We start from the raw sequence: 18,103 nt of genomic DNA on the forward strand, positions 1-18,103 counted from the left end.
TTTGAAAATATTGCCTGGCCTTTTCACTTTGAAGACCTTATAGCTACAGAAGAAACATATTTAATGAGAGAAGCCAGTAATCTTTGCAAGGTACTTTTGAACACTATTAAATGCTCCTTTTTATGTATGTGCTACTATCAGATACCTATGCCACTACTCTATGTTAACAGTCAATACTAAAAGCTAGGGGAGTAAGAATCCATCTGTTCAAGAGCCTGCAAAATGGGACTTATGAGAACGACTGCACAGTCAAATCACTCAAGACAGGAATGCTGAACTTGAATTCACATAAGTTTGCAGGAAAAAGATTAATCGTTTGAGCAGGCTTGGCCTAGCAGTAAGGATGGGATCCGTTCGTTGGCTGGTGCCATTTCAAAAGCATTTCATTGACCTAACAGGCTGGCATCGATTTGAGTTCGTTCTGTATATGCTAGCTGTTGCTTTACCAATCCAGGTTTTTTTGCTCAGAAAAAATATAGATGTTTTGAAATATCAATCTTTTAAAAGGAAATATCAATAAATTATCATTGTTGCAATCGATGTTTTAGAGATAAATTCTTTTTAAAGTCTGCTTTCAAATATAGCTGCAAAAATGTGCTACGTTAAAATCCAATCCTCAGCTATTGAGAATAAGCGAATTAATGGAAAATTTGGTACCAAATCCAAATTGGGCAGAATTCTAGCTCATTCCTACCTAGCAGTGATGTGATGGCTTGGGGACAAAGAAAACTGGAGCATCTAAGGTGAGGCAGAGTAACTTGAATTTCTGCCAGATATTATAAATCATTGCCAAACATTATTGACAGTGAAGTGCTGAACAGAGATTAAAAGGAGAGGCACCAAAGCAGCATGGATATCAGAAGAGCTTATTCATATGCAGCTTTCTTTTATTCACCATCAAACAAAGATGTTAAACCAATGGTACTCGATTGGGAGAAAAAGGAAGAAGACAAAAGAAGACCTGGGCCCAGCCTATTTATTCTGTGGGGAGTGAATGCTGGTGAAATGTAGCATCTGACTGGTCTGTCATCCTTATATTCTGGGGAGGGGGAAAGGAGGAAAGAGAAAAGTTGGTCAAAATTGGGATGAGTGACATTGGTTGCACCAGTGCTGGTAAACATAAAGCACCAGAGACCTGATTATGTTTAAGCCAAAACAAATTCCTAGTATATTTCATACAAGTGTGTCCTTGGCCCTGGTTTGTGTCTTCGGGTGTGTTACTTGAGCTAGTGAGTGAGAGGGCTAAAAAACCAAACGTAAGCATCAAAGACAGGAATCCCTCTTCTAACCTGGGCCTTAATTTATGTGCAAAATTTTCTTTAAATTTTTAAACATTTGAAAAGTGCAACCAGTCTGCATGTAACATGAGGCTTCTGAATTCAATCAAGTGCTTGATGTGGACTGGGAGAAGGTTTATATAAACTGAACTTTGCTGCAACCTTAGACATGGGAGATTTTTGACTGGGAATACAAATCAGCTTCAGCTCCACTTCTGACCTGCTATATTTACAATGGAGGACACTGCAGGACAGCTGTGAACTACTGTCAGGGCCTGCTCCAGGAATGCCGTGGCCCTTGGGCATCAGCTTGCCCTGGGCCCTGGCGTGTGTGTGTGCGTACGCACAGCCCAGCCCAGCCCACCTACCTGTCTCCTGTCTTTTACTATTGCCATTAACCAAGATGGTGACGCCTGTTTCCCTAAGGGGATGAAGTCTCCGCCACCATCTTTGTTGATGGCACGCATGCATGCTACATGCGCGCATCTCTGCCATCAATTAAGATGGCGGCAGGGGCTTCAGTACCTTAGGGAAACCGCAGCCGCCATCTTTGTTAAGGGCAACGGTAAAAGACAGCAGACAGGTAAGTGGGGATGGCGTGGATCACATAAGGGGAGCGGAGGGGCGGCTGAGGGGCCCCCTGTAGCTCCAGGGGCCATCAGGCCAGGGCCCAACCTGGCCGCCCTTTAGAACTGACCCTGGCTACTGTCTCCCTTACAAACATAGCACAGCCCTCCCACCTGCAAGATGTCTAACAGTGAACTTCACTTCAGAAGTTGTTGTATGCTATTCTCTCAGATTGTTTGCACCTGTGTGTACCTCAGGGTTCAAGAGTCTGCATGTACTTCTCCCTTGTGCAACGGTGCTAGATTTTTTTGCTACATAAGGGTGCACAGAGGGAGACCTGGATTAGTATTAAAATACAGATGATTAATTTCACCTTTTGCAACAGAGGGGTAGAGAAAGATAAAGGACAGTATAGGGGGAAAGAAGATGCACTTCTAGTTGTGTGTGACTTCTAATTTAGTCATTTGTTAGACTCTCAGCTACAAAGATGCAAACCTTGATTTCAGAGGAATATAAAATCCCAGTAGGGGTGTAACATACTCTCTGAAGTCATTCAATCAGATGAGAACACTCACTAAATAGCACAGTCAAAATCCAAAAACATTCTAAGATTAATATCCTATCACCATTCATCAGTGATATTCCCACTACTTAGATACAATGCCCCAAGACAGAGTCTTAAAACTCCAACCTAAAATAACGTTTTTACTCTTATAAGAAAAGGCAAGAGGGCAAGTCCTTAAAATACACTGGACTGAATTTTGAAGCCATAGAGACTTTTCCAACACAAATTTTTATACGCATGTCTCAGGAGACTATTTGTTGCAACTTTCCATGGTATTTATGGCAGCATTCACATCCACTTTAAATGCTTTTAAAATTGGCAGTGATGTGTTATTCCTTCTACACTAGCAACCCCATGTTACAGAAAATACTTCTGTTACTTGCCCAATTCTATTTTTTGTTGAAAGATTTGAATTTCTCTGTAAAGCCCCTATAGTTCTATGCAAGTAAATTTTATCAGCAGTTTTTTCAAAGTATCTACCTGTGTGAGTTTCTGCAAGACCTGCTCCCTGCATTTCTGGCTAATTTCCACCTGGCCTGGAAGGGCGGGGCCCTGTCTCTCTCCAGCTACAAAAGCAGCAACTGCTGAAGGGGCCAGAGACCATCTACCTGTGTGAGTTTCTGCAAGACCTGCTCCCTGCATTTCTGGCTGATTTCCACCTGGCCTGGAGGGGTGGGGCCCTGTCTCTCTCCAGCTACAAAAGCAGCAACTGCTGAAGGGGCCAGAGACCATCTACCTGTGTGAGTTTCTGCAAGACCTGCTCCCTGTATTTCTGGCTAATTTCCACCTGGCCTGGAGGGGTGGGGCCCTGTCTCTCTCCAGCTACAAAAGCAGCAACTGCTGAAGGGGCCAGAGACCGTGTGTGTGTGTATGTGCACGTGAACCTGCTGCTCGGGATGTCTATAGACTACTGGGGTTAGTTGTTTTTTAGTTGTTTTTGGGGTCAAGATTTAATTTTGGAGATTCATTTTTGCTGTTATTTGGACTACAGCATATTTTTGTTAGACACTGTTGTGAAGTGTGTGGGGATTGCTTAATTGTATATTTATTGAGATGTTTTCATTAGTTGTTTATTATTATTGTTTGGCTACTTATATACTGTGTATATTTATATTTCTTTGTTGTATTATTTCTCTGTTGTACACCGCCCAGAGAGCTATGCTAGTCGGGCGGTATAGAAATTTAACAAATAAAATAAATAAATAAATATAAAAGACTTCAGAACCTTAACTGAACTAGTTATACAGTACTACTGTCTGAAAAGGAAAACAGAGACAACTGACCAAGATGCAAGAATTTCTTCCATTTTTACAGTGCCAGATAAAGTTAAGTATCTAAGGGCTGGTTCACAGGATTACATTTATTGCAGGTTAATAGCAACTAACAATCTAACAGATTTATTAGTTGTAAACAGTTAACATAGGTAGAGCCTGTTGTTATCATGAAAATGCAGTTTCCCAATATAGGAGAAGGTGAGTTTATGACTTGAGAACCAGCAACTAATCTGCTTCTGTGAATTGTTGCACAGTGCCACAGTTCTCAGTTTACAGCATCTGCAGATTACTGATCTTAAGCTTCACTGAGTACTTGGGTTGTCTCAACCTATAAGGGAACAGACTCTTACTACTATTTTCAAGACCTTGTCATGACTGTAGAATCTTGGATCCCTCACCTCAGTGTTTAAAGTAGATATGTGGAAACTTTGGCCTTCCAGATGTTGCTGAACTACAACTTCTATCTCCATTGTTCCAGCAAGCACTATCAACAGCTAGGGATGATGGGATATGTAGTTCAACAATTTCTGGAGGCCCAAAAGTTCTACATACCTGTCTTAAAGAAAGGGCATCAGAGTCACTTGAAAGCAGAGTCTGGGAACTAAGGTCTGGTTGAGCAAAAAGTATTCACAGGCTCCCACTTTCCAATATTAGTTAAAATGCAGGGAAGGGGTAGCCAATGTGTTGCCCTCAAGATAATGTTGGACTGCATCTCCCATCACCATCTCCCATGCTGGCTAGGGCATGTGGGAGTCCAACATCATCTCACTGTTCTTCAATCTTGGATCCCCAGATGTTGTTGGAACATAACTTCCATCATTCCTACCCAGGTTAACCAATGATCAGGGATGATGGAATTGTAGTCCAACCTGTGAATCCCCAGATGTTGTTGTTGAAGAATTATCTGCTTGTTTCCATTGCTAGAAGAAGAACACTGATCTAGAGGACCACAGGTTCCTCATTCCCAATGTAGGACAAAAATCACAGCCTAGTTTTATTTAAATTAATTATATATTAAATTACAGGCACTCCTCTACAATTTCACTGAAAAAATGTACAAGACCTTATCAAGGCACTTGTGGCCAGTTTATGCATTGAGCTGAAAGAAAGAAAGAAAACTTGATTCTTTGGTTCAATGTATAAATATATAGTAAGTGTAGAAATTAAGTTGTTCATACCTATAAGTGGTGGCTGAAGCTGGGAATCATTATTGTCAAGGAAGGATGTGGCATTGGAAGTCAAGAAGGGAAAATAACCCAGCAACACAAATATTGACTTAGAGCAAGCAGCACCCTCCTGTTGAATATTAAAAGGGGGGGCAAAGGCCTGTGAGAGCGAAACTTAAGTCTTACCCATCCACCAACTCATGTGAGCCAGATCTCCATATCAATTTTATTCTTTTCAACTTAAACAATTCTCTAAACCTTTTCTAAGCCATTTATCAAAAATAGAATCCACCATGGAACGAGCATTCAGTTTAGACACAACCATCAATTCCAGAAGGGTAGCCAAGTTAGCCTATTGTGGCACACGCTTGAAGTCAGATACACATTGGTAGATGCACATATACATGGAGAGAAGGATCAGGGTGGGGAGAGAATGGTAAAACAGGAAGCCAGAAGGCTATAAAATGAAAGGAGGTACATTCTATGACATTTCTAGGTAAACTCACCATCTAACAACAACACTTCAAAGAAGGACCCAACCACTGTCATTATACTCTGATGAATTCCAGGTTAAATTATTGTGATCACTCTACTTCAGGCTGTCTGTGAAGGTGGTTTGGAAACTTCAGATGATGCAAAATGCTGCTTGCCTAACAACTGATGAACTCAAGCCAGCATTGTCATTTATTCTAAAACATCTACAGTGGCTGCACGTTCGTTCCTGAGTCCAATTCAAAGTGTGAAATTTAGCTTTCAAAAGGTCTGGGTCCTTATTATCTCAGGGTCCATAAGCATCCTTTGCATTTAAGAACTGATGAGACCCTGCTATGGATTGCATCCTTCATGGACAGCTGTTGACCTTAATGAGTACCAGAGCCTTCTCTGTTGCAGCTCCAATTCTTTGAAATGCCCTCCTATAAGAAAAGTGTATGCTCTCAGGTGTCTCGTGAAGACTTTTTTTTGCTCAGGTTTTCCTTGATCCATAAGACTGGACCTGTGAGAATCTTCTGAATTTCTGTTTTATTCACTTTTGTATGCTTTTGTGTTTTTATAATGCTATTTTACTGGTTTTAACTTGTTTTTGTTTCAATAATACATTATTTGCTTTTAGACGGTACACCACTTAGAGATTTTTGAAATATTAAGTGGCATGTCAATGGGAACATGGGAAGCTGCCTCATAGTCTACAGAATCAGACCATTGGTCCATCCAGCTCAGTACTATCTGCACTGACTAGCAGCGGCTCTCCAGGGTTTTAGGAAGCAGCCTTTCCCAGCCTTACCTGGAGATGCCAGGAATTGAACCTGGGATCTTCTGCATGGAAGGCAGATGCTGTACCCCTTCCCACAAAAAATGCTTTTAAATAAATTAATAAAATAATAAATAAATAATCATTCCCCACACAGTGTCATTTTAAAGAACTTTCTTTCTGAAAAAGCCTGACTGCCAAACGGCAATCAAACTGAAGTTTCAGTACTGCTGCTTTTTTCATTACTGTGCCACTTTCAAACCTTTTGAAAAAAAATGTAATTTAACAGTCTTAATATTTCAAAAATCTCTAAACTTATCTTTTGCTCTGGCTTTTTTTGAACAAGAATTGAAATAAGTGGGATAATATGTGCAGGTAGGTACTGTCTCACAGGGTCTGCTTAAAAAAAATAGACAACTTCATTCCCACTTTGAAGGTAGAAATGAACAACAGCTGAAATCAATGCTAACTTGAAATGTCAGGTGAACATCTGGGGAACTTTTCAGTCAAATGCCAGGGGAACAATATCAAGGAACTACTCATAAGTGTTTTAACCAGGTAGAAACCTTTTAGAAATTAAATGGCACAGATTAAAACATCTTCCTAGATTTAAAAGATTCTATGAACAGAGCAAAGCAACACCGTATTAAACAATAGCTGATGTACTTGTAAACTAAGTTATAATACATTACATTTAGCTTCTAAAAGTTGTTCTCCTTGTTCCTCATTCTTGGCTGCATTGTGTGCCTTCCACTAACCATAGTACATACAAAGTTTTGGTGTCACAAGAGAATGTGATTTGGTCAGCTGCCCATGGGTTAGGACACTAGAGAATACCACTGGGATGACAATGAAAATGTTAAATAGTTATCCCACATTGTTTATTTATTTTTAGTGGCATCAGTTCTAATTCAACCAAGAGTTATTTGACCAAAAGCTTGTTTACATAGAGTTTGGGCTGTTTGCATGACAAATTGCTTGGTTTGCCTTGTACAACCATGCTTGGTAGAATGACTCAGAAGAAATGTTTAGGTGTGCTGGTTGTGGAACTTCCTAGTATTCTTCATGCCCACTCTCCATCCCAGGTCTTCATCAAAGCTTGCATAATGTTCAAGTAGCTGGCAAACTAAATCCAATGAGCTAAATCCAAAAAAATACTCTTTTGGATAAACTTGATGCTTCTGTTCATTGAATATGAAAGAGTAAATCTTCATGCAATAAAGGCATTTGGAAACTTGTTTTTGTCAGTTTCTATGTAGTGTTTCAGCTTTCTCCAATTGGCCAATTCCAGTGTCAAAGAAAGAAAAATGGACCAGGTAGCCATGAAAGGAACTGTCTGAAGGAAGAGTCTGAATCTACCTATTGAACTTGCAGCAATTTTTGGGTAGAAACACACTTACTGTTCTGCAGGTTCCAGTGCATCACCACCTCTCTTTTCTGAAACTGGGGCACACAACGCTAGTCAATCCCCGCCTCTTGTTCATTTTGGAACACCCCCCAAAGTCTGCTCACTCAAGACTTTCCCTGACTGAGGGTGGACTTTTCATAATCGCAATCACAGTATAATTACTTGAGTTATCATGAAAAAAAATATGTATAGTAACATGACCCTTGAAGAGTTAAATATTAGAAATTTGTATTATGGGCTAGAGTTGGACTCCACCCCTGGGACTTTGCTTTGCTTTTCTGTTTCAGTTCTGTTCTCTATCCAGCCAAATAAGCATGCTTGTTTGCCTGTAGTAATAAGTAAGAGGTTGTTTATTCTGCAGTTGTTATAATGAGTAGAGAAGAATTGGGTACTTATTGCTAAAGGGTGAAATAAAGAGATATGTTAAAGTGATATGAAAAAGCATCTACCCTAAGTCACCATTTACTCTTTTAAATCACTCACTATACTCACAATCATAATGGCTATTTCTTCTTTTTGAGTACTTGATGGCAATGGATGAAAACAGCCCTAGAGGAATAGAAACACTACTGTGCATACTACAGTTACCTAAGGTGTAACTCAAGCCTAATTTCTGATTTTTCAAATGGGTGTAGCTCTGCATGAGGTCTTTTCAGGGTTTCTGGGCAAAAAAATTAAACAGTTAAAAAAATAATCCAATTGCTTTCCACAATTAGTTTCCAATCACTTATACCTTTATACAGCAACCATTCAAAAAGTTTTCCCTTGATTGTCAAGGAAAATCTCAGGGTCAGGAACAAGACTAGAAGGACCCTCAAAGAGGATTCAGCACATTTTGGTATCCCCTTGTTCACTGTATCCTTAAACTTTTTTCTTGTGAAACAAAAATATGCCAGTCATGTAATCCCTGGTGTTCATACTAAATTTTCTGTTAACTTGACCTTTACATAGCCCTTTATGTAAGGTCAAACTAGGGATGGAAAGATCTGCCAGTTTCCATTCTCTCAGTTTCTCATTTTTCCAATCTTAAATTCAGTTCTCCACATCCTGCAGCAATTTGTGATTTTTTTAAAAAAAACCCTAATGAAAATTCTCCAACATTTTAGTGCAAATTTCTTCTAATAAACAAAACATTTTTGTAAGCAGTTTTGACTGATGTTACACACTTTTGCAAACCATTTCTCATCATAATGCATTTTGTACATTATTTTCACTCGTATATTCACCTTATTGCACACGTCCCCCTAATATATGCATATTTGTAAACATTGTTTAGCTGGCAAACTGCATTGCAAAATTCAAACAGGTGCAAATTTTGAAGGATGGTTGTTTCAATTCTCATATTGTTTTGGAAATTGTGAATTTGATAGATTTGGCTTGAAATGCAAACTGAATCAAAATTCTTGCCCATCCCTAGTTAACACACACTCTGCACAGAGAAGGAACGTGAGGGAAGGTTGCTGCCTTTCCCTTCCCTCACTGGCCCTCACATCCTCTGGCCCTCACATCCTCTCCACCAGTGAGGGGGGGATCTGCTGGCACTATGTGCCTCCCCTCCAAATGCCCCTTCTAGAAATATGGCTCCTCCCCCAAGAAGGAAGGCTGGCTACAGGGATGCATGGATTTCTCGTTTCTGGATTTGCAGTTTGAAGAGCTCTGCATGCATCCCAGCCTTAAATATTGTTACTCAAAAGTAAGTTCCATTGATTTCAATGACCCTTGCTTTGAACTCCAGCCTAAAAGCACCAAAAATAAACTAAAGCACCCATAAAATATCTGGCAGGTGGTGGTGGGGAGAATCAAGCCCTAATATTATTGATTTCTCAACAGGAAACTTCCTGTCCAAGAAAGGATGGCAATATGCTATTGTCAACTCTCACATCAGTTCAAGAATATAATTGCCATAGTAACAAAGTGTAGGCATTTAAACAGAGCAACAGACTTTTTATGGCATCTTTTTGCTTGTCAAACTGGCATGTGCTTTTATATTCAGAGCAGATACAAGGTTCCAGCGGTGGGAGGATGATACAATATTCATCCTAAGTAACTCAGAACAGCAGTAAAGGGGGGACCTCCATAATAGAAACACACATGCAGAAACTGGACATTTAAATTCAGGCATGTGTGTGTGTGTGTAAGGCTTTTTCTTTTTAAAGACAATTCTCTTCAAACCTAGACATTCTCTACAATGGAGCATCTTTTTCTACTGAGCGAGCTGGTACAGGGTAGTGAATAAAATAATGAGCTATTAGCTGAATGCCCCCTGTTCAAATCTTAGCCCATTAAAGAATCTTATAGAATATTTTATTTATTTATTTATTTATTTATTAAATTTATAACCCACCCTTCCTCCCAGAAGGAGCCCAGGCTTCACCAAGTCACTCTTTAACTCAACTTTCTCTCTGTAATTAAAGGATAAAGGCTCTGGAATACCTTACAAAGATTACCAAGATAATGAATGGGAATGAAATATGATTATTGTTACTACTACTACAATAAAAATACTATCCTCCAAATGTATTGATAAAGCAGGAAATAAGCTTACTCTGTTCTCTCCAAAGCAAATAATCAAAAATTGGCAGAGAAAGGCTGTTTCATACTGTCATGCAATAATGCCCAGCAAGGACAGCGCTTAATATGACATCTTGCTCAGAAATAAATTTGGGCATGCTTTTTTATGGTTAGATACAAACACTAATCCTTAATCTTTTTAATTGAAGACAGTCTCATAACATGTCAATAAACTCCCCGTAAGCATGGATGCATGCATGCATGCTTGCTTAGAATCAGGGTTTCATGGTGGTCATGCGTGTTCACTCATCAAGGAAAACAAGCTTAGCCATTCTATAGAAAGCTATTTCTGAACCAATTCAAAAACAGAAATAATCACGTTTCTTCACAAGTTCTTAGGTCTCTTTTAGCTTTTCTGTTTGGATCATGTGTCAATTTTCTTCAGCAATGTGAGTGGTTTTTTTTAATTAGTTCCTTCTGTCATCGTCATGTTACATCAACAAATGGGAAATAAGAGAACCTTGAAAGAAAGATAGGAATAGGAACCATTTCATAAAAGAGCACACAATGTCCCGTCCACCAGCATTTGACTGAGGGAAATTGGTATAATTATTTTATATTGAGAAAAAAGGATGCAATAAAAAATTAAAAATCAATCTAAATATTTAACATAAACATGCCACAGACCATCTGAATGAAGCTCATGGGCCATTGGTGGTCTATGGACAACAGTTTGGGAACCCCTGGTTTAGAGTTATGTACAAACCGGATCACTATGTATTTCCACATTTAAACATATTGGGTTGTATTCAACTATGTCCTACTCAGAGTAGACCCACTGAAATTAATGAAGCCAAGTTATTTATTTATACACGCACGCACGCACACACACTTTGTAAGGCATCACACTGTAGTCCTGTGATAGCATTTTAACTGCTGTGGGGATATGGTGATGGTGGTTGCCAAGGCTGGTGACCAGGTCAAGGAGGGCGGGAAGAGGGCAGGTGGGTGGGTAAGCTGGGATGCAACACCAGGCAGAGAGTGGAAGAGCGTGTGGGCAGTGATGAGCGGCAGCCTGGGAAAGCCATGGAGAAACAGGCCAGGGCAGCTCCTCAGGAAGCATCCTGCTTTGCTGCTGCCACCACCTCCTTCCTCACCAATGGAGGGCAAGAAGAAAGGAATGGCAGGAGAGCAGAATTGTTGCTGTGGAGCTGCCCAGGCCTATGCTGCCTGTTCTTCCTGTGTGGTTCACCTCCTCTGCTTCTCTTCTCCTCTGCAGGATAAGGTCTGGGGAAAAAGTGCCCTGGAACCTGGGGGAGGTGCCTTAGCTACCTGGGGAGGGGGAGCAACAAAGGTGCCAGCCACCTGGGAGAGGGGTCCAGCATCAGGCGAGTCAAGCAGTGGTTGCTGGACAGCAATGCCTGGAGCCACTGGGCAGTTTGCCATGGTGGGTGCCTGGGATTCTCATTCCTGGGGTTAGAGGTAGAGTTAGGTGTTAGGGTTGGTGTGCAAAGCATGCAGGGGGAGAGCCCCGTGTGTGTGTGTGTGTGTGTGTGTGTGTGTAAATGCCATGCTGCAATTCACTTGGCCACAGACAGATGGCACTGTGAGCTACAGCATGATGACCTATGTGGCCAAGCCAGGTTTTTGTAGGGACCGGAGGAGGCAGTGGCAGGAGGTGCAAAAAGAGACAGAAGTGGTGGCAGCCATGTCTGGATGGAGAAAGGCAATGGAGGGAAGGCAGCACTTCTCCCCTCTGGTCTCCTCAGACACATGCACTGGGGCAGCTCCTTGTGCTGGTGTTTGTCAGGGGGCAGCGGCAAGGGGGGGCTGCAGTGGCAGAAGAACAGTCGAGGCAAGCAGCTGAGGAATGTGAGCGGGCCCATGGCAGCAAATGTACATGATGCTTGGAAGCACTGGGTGAGGGGTTGCGAGGGGAGTGGGATCAATGTGCAAAGCACACAGACGCAAAACCTAGTATTCCCAAAATATTGTTATCACAAATTTGCACATTTTTAAAAATACAGTGGTACTTGATAGCAAATAGGAGATTGATCAATGGGATCATTCTGGAATGCACCACACTCTTCTTTTAGGATGGAAGCTTAAACCAATCTGGCAAGGAGAGCTGCAAATGGTGGTTTGAGCAGCTTGAATTTGACCAAGGACAAGTCAGCTCTACATGTTTTGGCTGGCAGAAGTTGCAGGGAAATTGTCTGGAACTAGCACTGTGCCTGACTGCATGCCAACTACTCAGCCTGTATACTGTAAACTTATTATAATAATTATACAAGTCTCTATTGCTCTCTATCAGAGAGAGAGAGAGAGAGAGAGAGAGAGAAGCTAACCCTGTAAAAGGCTGTTCTGCAATGTTTGACTGCTTAGAGAAATCAACAGCACAAGACAATACTTTTCAGTGAACTCTTAAGATTTACTTGATCTAAGATCTTGTAGGCAGAATTGTATTAGGCAAATATATAAGTATGAAAGCTTCATTTTAAAAAGGTACTCATTCAATTCCTACCAGAAACCTGGATACAAAGAAAATGGACACTACCTTTTAAGCCAAAAAGGTATGAAATTTGCCACATTTAGAGACTACTTCCACTGTGATAGCACATACTTCGTGAATTTCTGAGCCTTGTGCAGCGTTCCAAAATGTTTACGATGAAGGTTTACTCTTCCGCTGCATCTACATCTTACAAGAATGAACTGCAATCTACTGTTCTATATAGACAATTTCTATATGAAAATTCTTTTATAGTCTTCCCTACTTTGCTGCTTCTGAACAAGATAGCCATCATAACATGAATACCTGCTAAAAAACAAATTTTAATTCACTCCCAACCCAGCCCCCCCCCCAAACTTGCCTTCATCAAAACATTGTCAAGCAATAGCAGCTTGCAAGTCACATCTGCAGATTATAAAGTGCTAGTAAGGGTTATTAAGAGAAGGACACTTGTGCATGCTAAGGCATGGTCCTACCCACTCTTTAAATTATTATTTTATATGTCTCAGAGCTGAGCACTGGCAATGACATGGAAACAAATCCAAAGACTAGGTCCTGGCTTCTATTAAACACAACAAAACAAACATAAAAACGGCACTTATTTGACATTGTTCTCTTCACAATCAGACCTTTAAAAGCTAGAAGCCTAATAAAATAACATGATGCATTTAGTTCAGAATGGTATATCCAGTTGTAGAGTTTGGAATTGTGACAGACTTGGGGCTGTGCAGTCCCTGGGTCAAATCTCACCTGATCCATCTGTGAACTCACTACGTGGCTTTAGGCAAGCCATTTTCATCTTCCAATCTGCAATACAGCAGCAACTCTACTAAATTATCTAAGATGGTTGGAGCATGGATTTCTGAGTTAACGTATGTGACTCTGAACACTCAAACGGTGATATGCAAATGATATTATTCATAATCTGCCATTGGGGTTTACATGGTGCCCTCCACAGTTACAATGGCAACCGAGATGGGATATTATAATCTGAAACAGGGAAATGACAGCGGGAGGGATAAAATAATATGGGCAAGTGCCATTATATAACAAAATTACAGGGGATTTGGCTCATGGTCCTATGCTTCATTTGAAGCCTTAGCCAAGCCATGCAGAATCTCTGTTGCATAATGCCTCATTAAAGCCTATTCTACAATGATGTGCCTTCGCTTTAATGTGCCTTCCAGTCGCGTGCCATTTCGATTAACTATATACACAGTTACTTTTAAGGAGAAAAAAGTTTTGCCTTTCAAAACCTGGTAAGCCGTAGTTAACGGGTTACCATAAAACTAGAGATCCCTCCTGTTATGCGTCCCCTACTGTGCGCAGGAGCAACAAGCCACAACCTCTGGCTTAGCATTACATCTGCACTGGGGATTCTGGCTTGTTTCTCTCAAAACAAATCTCATCATAGTTTGTGGCAAAAAACCCCCCCACTATCAGTAGCTTGGCTGGTGGATTAGAGAGGTATTAGTTGGGCTCATTGCCAGTAGCTGGCCCAATTTAGGATCCAGCTCTGCTCTAACCCTCCCTACCCCCCCCAATGCCCCATTTTAGAGGCTTACATTGACTATTGCTGGAAGAGACACCTCTGTTGTAACCAAACCCCCTTCCAGTGTGGTGGATCACACTGCGCAATTGCATTGTTTTGTAAAATATGCTTTTATCCTTGTTCGGCTCTGTAGGTTAAGTTATATTTTTATTTTATTTATTTATGTATTAAACTTCTATCCCTCCCTTTCTCCCAACAGGAGTCCAGGGCAGTAAACAAAAGACAAAACGCTAAAAACATCTTAAAACATCTCAAAAACAAAACATCTTAAAAACATTTTACAAATAAAGCATCTTAAAAACATGTTTTAAAACATCTTAAAAAGCAATTCCAAAACAGATGCAGATTGGGATAAGGTCTCTACTTAAAAGGCTTGTTGAAAGAGGAAGTTCTTCAGTAGGCACCAAAAAGATAACAAAGATGTTGCCTGTCTAATATTTAAGGGGAGGGAATTCCAAAGGGTAGATGCCACAACATTAAAGGTCCGCTTCGTAAGTTGTGCGGAATGGACCTCCTGATAAGATGGTATCTGCAGGAGGCCTTCACTTGCAGAATGCAGTGATTGACTGGGTATATAAGGGATATCCTGGTCCCAAGGTTTGTACATCAAAACCAGCACCTTGAACTTGGCCAGGCACCTAATGGGCAGCCATATTTTAACTGTAACAGTCTTTGCATCCAACATTGATTAATTTCCCCTTAGCCACTTCCTGAAATACTCTGTTTTGCAAGAACAACAACAAATGGAAGGATATTGGTAATTATTAAAGCCTCCCCTCTGCTAAGGAACAGGAACTAATTAAAGAACATTTCATCACAAAAGCTGCATGTGCTGCTGAACATGCAGAACAGGAAACAAATTAATAGGTGAAAGCCATGAGAAAATTCTAATTAAAGGCACAGTAATCTGAAAAGTCTCAATAGTGCTCAGCCAGTTCACACAAAAACAGGCTGGGACTGTGAATGAGCTCTAAGTGAAACAAAAAGAGATGGGGGTAACACTGGAATTCAGTGTGTTGGCCACAATGTAATCTGCATTGTCTGTAAAAATGAAGGAAATTCTGAGCCTTATCATGAATTTGGCAATCTGGTAGTATCTCATAATTTCAGGAAGCAAATGGGCTAGCTTCCCATGAAATTTTATAGGCAAATAACAGCCTTCTCATTGATTGGCTCTTCATCTGAAGCAGCTATGGTATTCTATTTATACCATCACATACCACTTCCTAAAAATTTAAATTTCCAGCGACCTCCACCATAACACTTAACTCAATATACTGTTTCACAGCACTAAAATTAATAAAGTTTGGGGTTTGTTTGTTTTTTACTGTATTAATGGCGCTACCAAGTCAGGTCTATATTCACATGCAGCATACTTTTTAAAACACAAAATAGTTAACAAAACTGATCACAGTACTTACTGTAAGTGTTAACAGCATCTTCTGTTCGCCTTGAAATATTTAAGACTTGTTTAAAACCAAGTATACACTCTCCAGCATTTGAGATATGAAAGCAGGATGGTACCCAAGTGACCTTTAGAGGGCAAGCAGCAAATGGTTGACTCAGTTCTGCACTAACTGTCCTTCCAGAAAATCTTTAAACTCCTAATCTCACTCTGCTCTACCCTCTCACACGCAAACTAGCAAGAGGTTTTGAACGGTTAACATTAAAGTAGGCAGTTCCATGCTCCCATGTTTAGATTTGGCAAGTTCTGTATCAGGCAGGGAAAAAAAATTCAGGAATTGTTGGGCCCCTGGTTTCTAGGATGCAAAAGTAGAGGGATATGTTTTATGAAAGCCCTTGCCTGACATTCAAGTGATCTTCATAGCTTATTACTAGTTATTACTAGGCTAGGTAAGAATATAGCATACATACAATATAGCAACTATAAGAACATGGGCATTACTAAATTTATACTGTGAAATGAAACAAAAGCAAGTTCTGGAACACCAAAAAGCACAGAAATAATGCAGATATAGAAGGAAGCTACATATCGTCATAAGGATGGTTAACAATAGGATAGAAATTGTGACACTCACTATGAACATAACATTATACTTTGTATTAAACATCACAGCTGCAATCCAAAATACAGTATGTCTGCAGTATTTGATGGGGTGGATTGTAACCCTTGTCAAATGTTGAAAAGGTAGTTACTATTTCCATATGCAGAGTTCTTGGCACTATAAAATGTATCCTTCAAGCATTATGCTGCAAATACTAACCACTGTTGCCATACTCCCCATATATACACAGTTCCACAGGATTTTTTTTCACCACGTGGAACCTCTAATCTACCTCACATTTTCTTGCACTAATGTGAAAATATTAATATAAACAACATGATCTTAAACGTTTAGTTCATGGTAGCTGGAATTGTGTTTCATTCACAAGTCATTTATCTTATCAAAATACCCAGAATGAACGCTTTAAAAGAGTTTATGATACATGAATTAGAATTACAAACCACTGGACTGAATGAAACAATAACAGCACCAACACATTCCTCTCATATATTTATTAATCTTTTACATGAAGTTAAAAAAATTATTCAGCTCTTCAATCCCCTCAACTTACTGATAGCTTTTTTAAAAAAGCAGACACCAAAGAAACAGCTCTGGATATGTCTTCCAAAGGCGACTAAGCAATCCATCAAATCAAGTAGTTCTGGTGTATACTCTGTTCAGTGACCATGTGGCAGAGAACCCCATACAATTGCATGCTACTGTTACAGTGAGTTAATTTTACACTTACTTGTTTATAAACAAACAGAATAGTAGCTAATCGTCTCAAATTGTTAGCAAAGTACAGAGCATCTGCTAATGATTCTAAGCCAAGGAGAAATTTTATTGATAAAATTACTCAAACTTTAGCATGGACTAGCACTGACATTTCTGTAGCATAGTTGTGTGGTTTCAGAAGGAAGAGGATTTAGCAAAGTACGCAGCCTTACTGCTCCTGGTTAGGAAACTGAAATCCAGCACATCGATAATATTTCACCCATGTAAAGCATAACAATGAGGTACTGTACCTTTAAGGAAGAAAATGGGCTCGGTTTTGGATCTTAGCTGAAGAAAGCTGTTTATTCTTGGTTTATGGAGATTACTTACCTAAAACTAAGCTATTCCTCTTGTTTTCCCCCTTCAGGAAAGCTTCCCTCTCTCTCTCTCTCTCCTTTCTGCTCACTCTGGGAGCTTTTACCATTTAAGGTCATTATGTTACATCTGGCTCTCTTAACTAAGCTAAAGCACTTTCTAATTCAAGAGACCAAGCTGAGCTACTAACATTAAAAATGACTTTTGGTTTTCAGTCACCCTTCAGAAAGTATCCTCTATGTCTCAAGGAATTACAACGAAAGGCTCCCCCTATTTCAGCACTAATATCAAGAACAAGAGGCAGACACCCATTAGCAGTCACTCACAAAGTCTAGAACATGAGAATGTCACTTACTCATACTTACTCTGAATAATTACATTTAATGGGCAACTAGGAAGAAGATGAAATTGCAAGATTGAAGTGATGTTTGTTAACCCTTAACACAGTTATTTTGTTGTTGTTTACACAATAACAAATGCAGTTACTGTATTCTGGGATCCCCCCCCCTTTGTTTGGATTAAAGGCAAGCCACCAGGTACATACAAAAAATGACAAGCCGCTAGGTACATGCTGGCTTTTAGAGAACTTTGGCCTAGCTCCACATAAGGACCTTATTCCCTGATTACATGAAGGTCTTTGGAGGAAAAGCAAAAATACAAACGTAAACTTAAGTGGTTGTTATTTACAACTTGCAGGAGCTGAAGAGAGGTTAGCATGAGATTTGTTTTCATTGTGTACATGTCCATGTACACAAAACTTTGCCTGTGGCCAGGCTCTATGCTCACTTAGCATAAACTAGACAGTCAAACCTGCAGTTCCACAGTTGTTGCTAGCCTGTCAAGTGATCTATAAATTCTTAATTTTATGGCTCCAGACCAGGGCCATAGTTAATGGGGTGGCCCAAGAAGCCTGAGGCCAAGGTCTTTCGT

At 40.1% G+C, this 18,103-nt stretch overlaps 1 protein-coding gene across 5 annotated transcripts in view; it reads right to left on the reverse strand.

The window, feature by feature from the left end:
- The window catches only part of IRAG1 (inositol 1,4,5-triphosphate receptor associated 1), a 97,845-nt gene extending 80,504 nt beyond the window's left edge, over positions 1-17,341 (reverse strand). For 2 of the 5 annotated variants that reach the window (XM_061610408.1, XM_061610407.1), the window contains exon 1: positions 17,189-17,341. In XM_061610408.1, coding sequence (XP_061466392.1) covers positions 17,189-17,282 — 94 coding nt within the window. In that variant the 5' untranslated portion in view covers positions 17,283-17,341. Of the gene's footprint in view, positions 1-15,499; positions 15,607-17,109; positions 17,160-17,188 lie in introns of those variants that run through there. The other 3 variants (XM_061610412.1, XM_061610411.1, XM_061610410.1) reach the window with 3 other exon arrangements.
- Between the last annotated feature and the right edge of the window lie 762 nt (positions 17,342-18,103).

Source organism: Rhineura floridana, chromosome 2 (genome assembly GCF_030035675.1).
Source record: "Rhineura floridana isolate rRhiFlo1 chromosome 2, rRhiFlo1.hap2, whole genome shotgun sequence".
In the NCBI taxonomy this organism is placed as follows: Eukaryota; Metazoa; Chordata; class Lepidosauria; order Squamata; family Rhineuridae; genus Rhineura; species Rhineura floridana.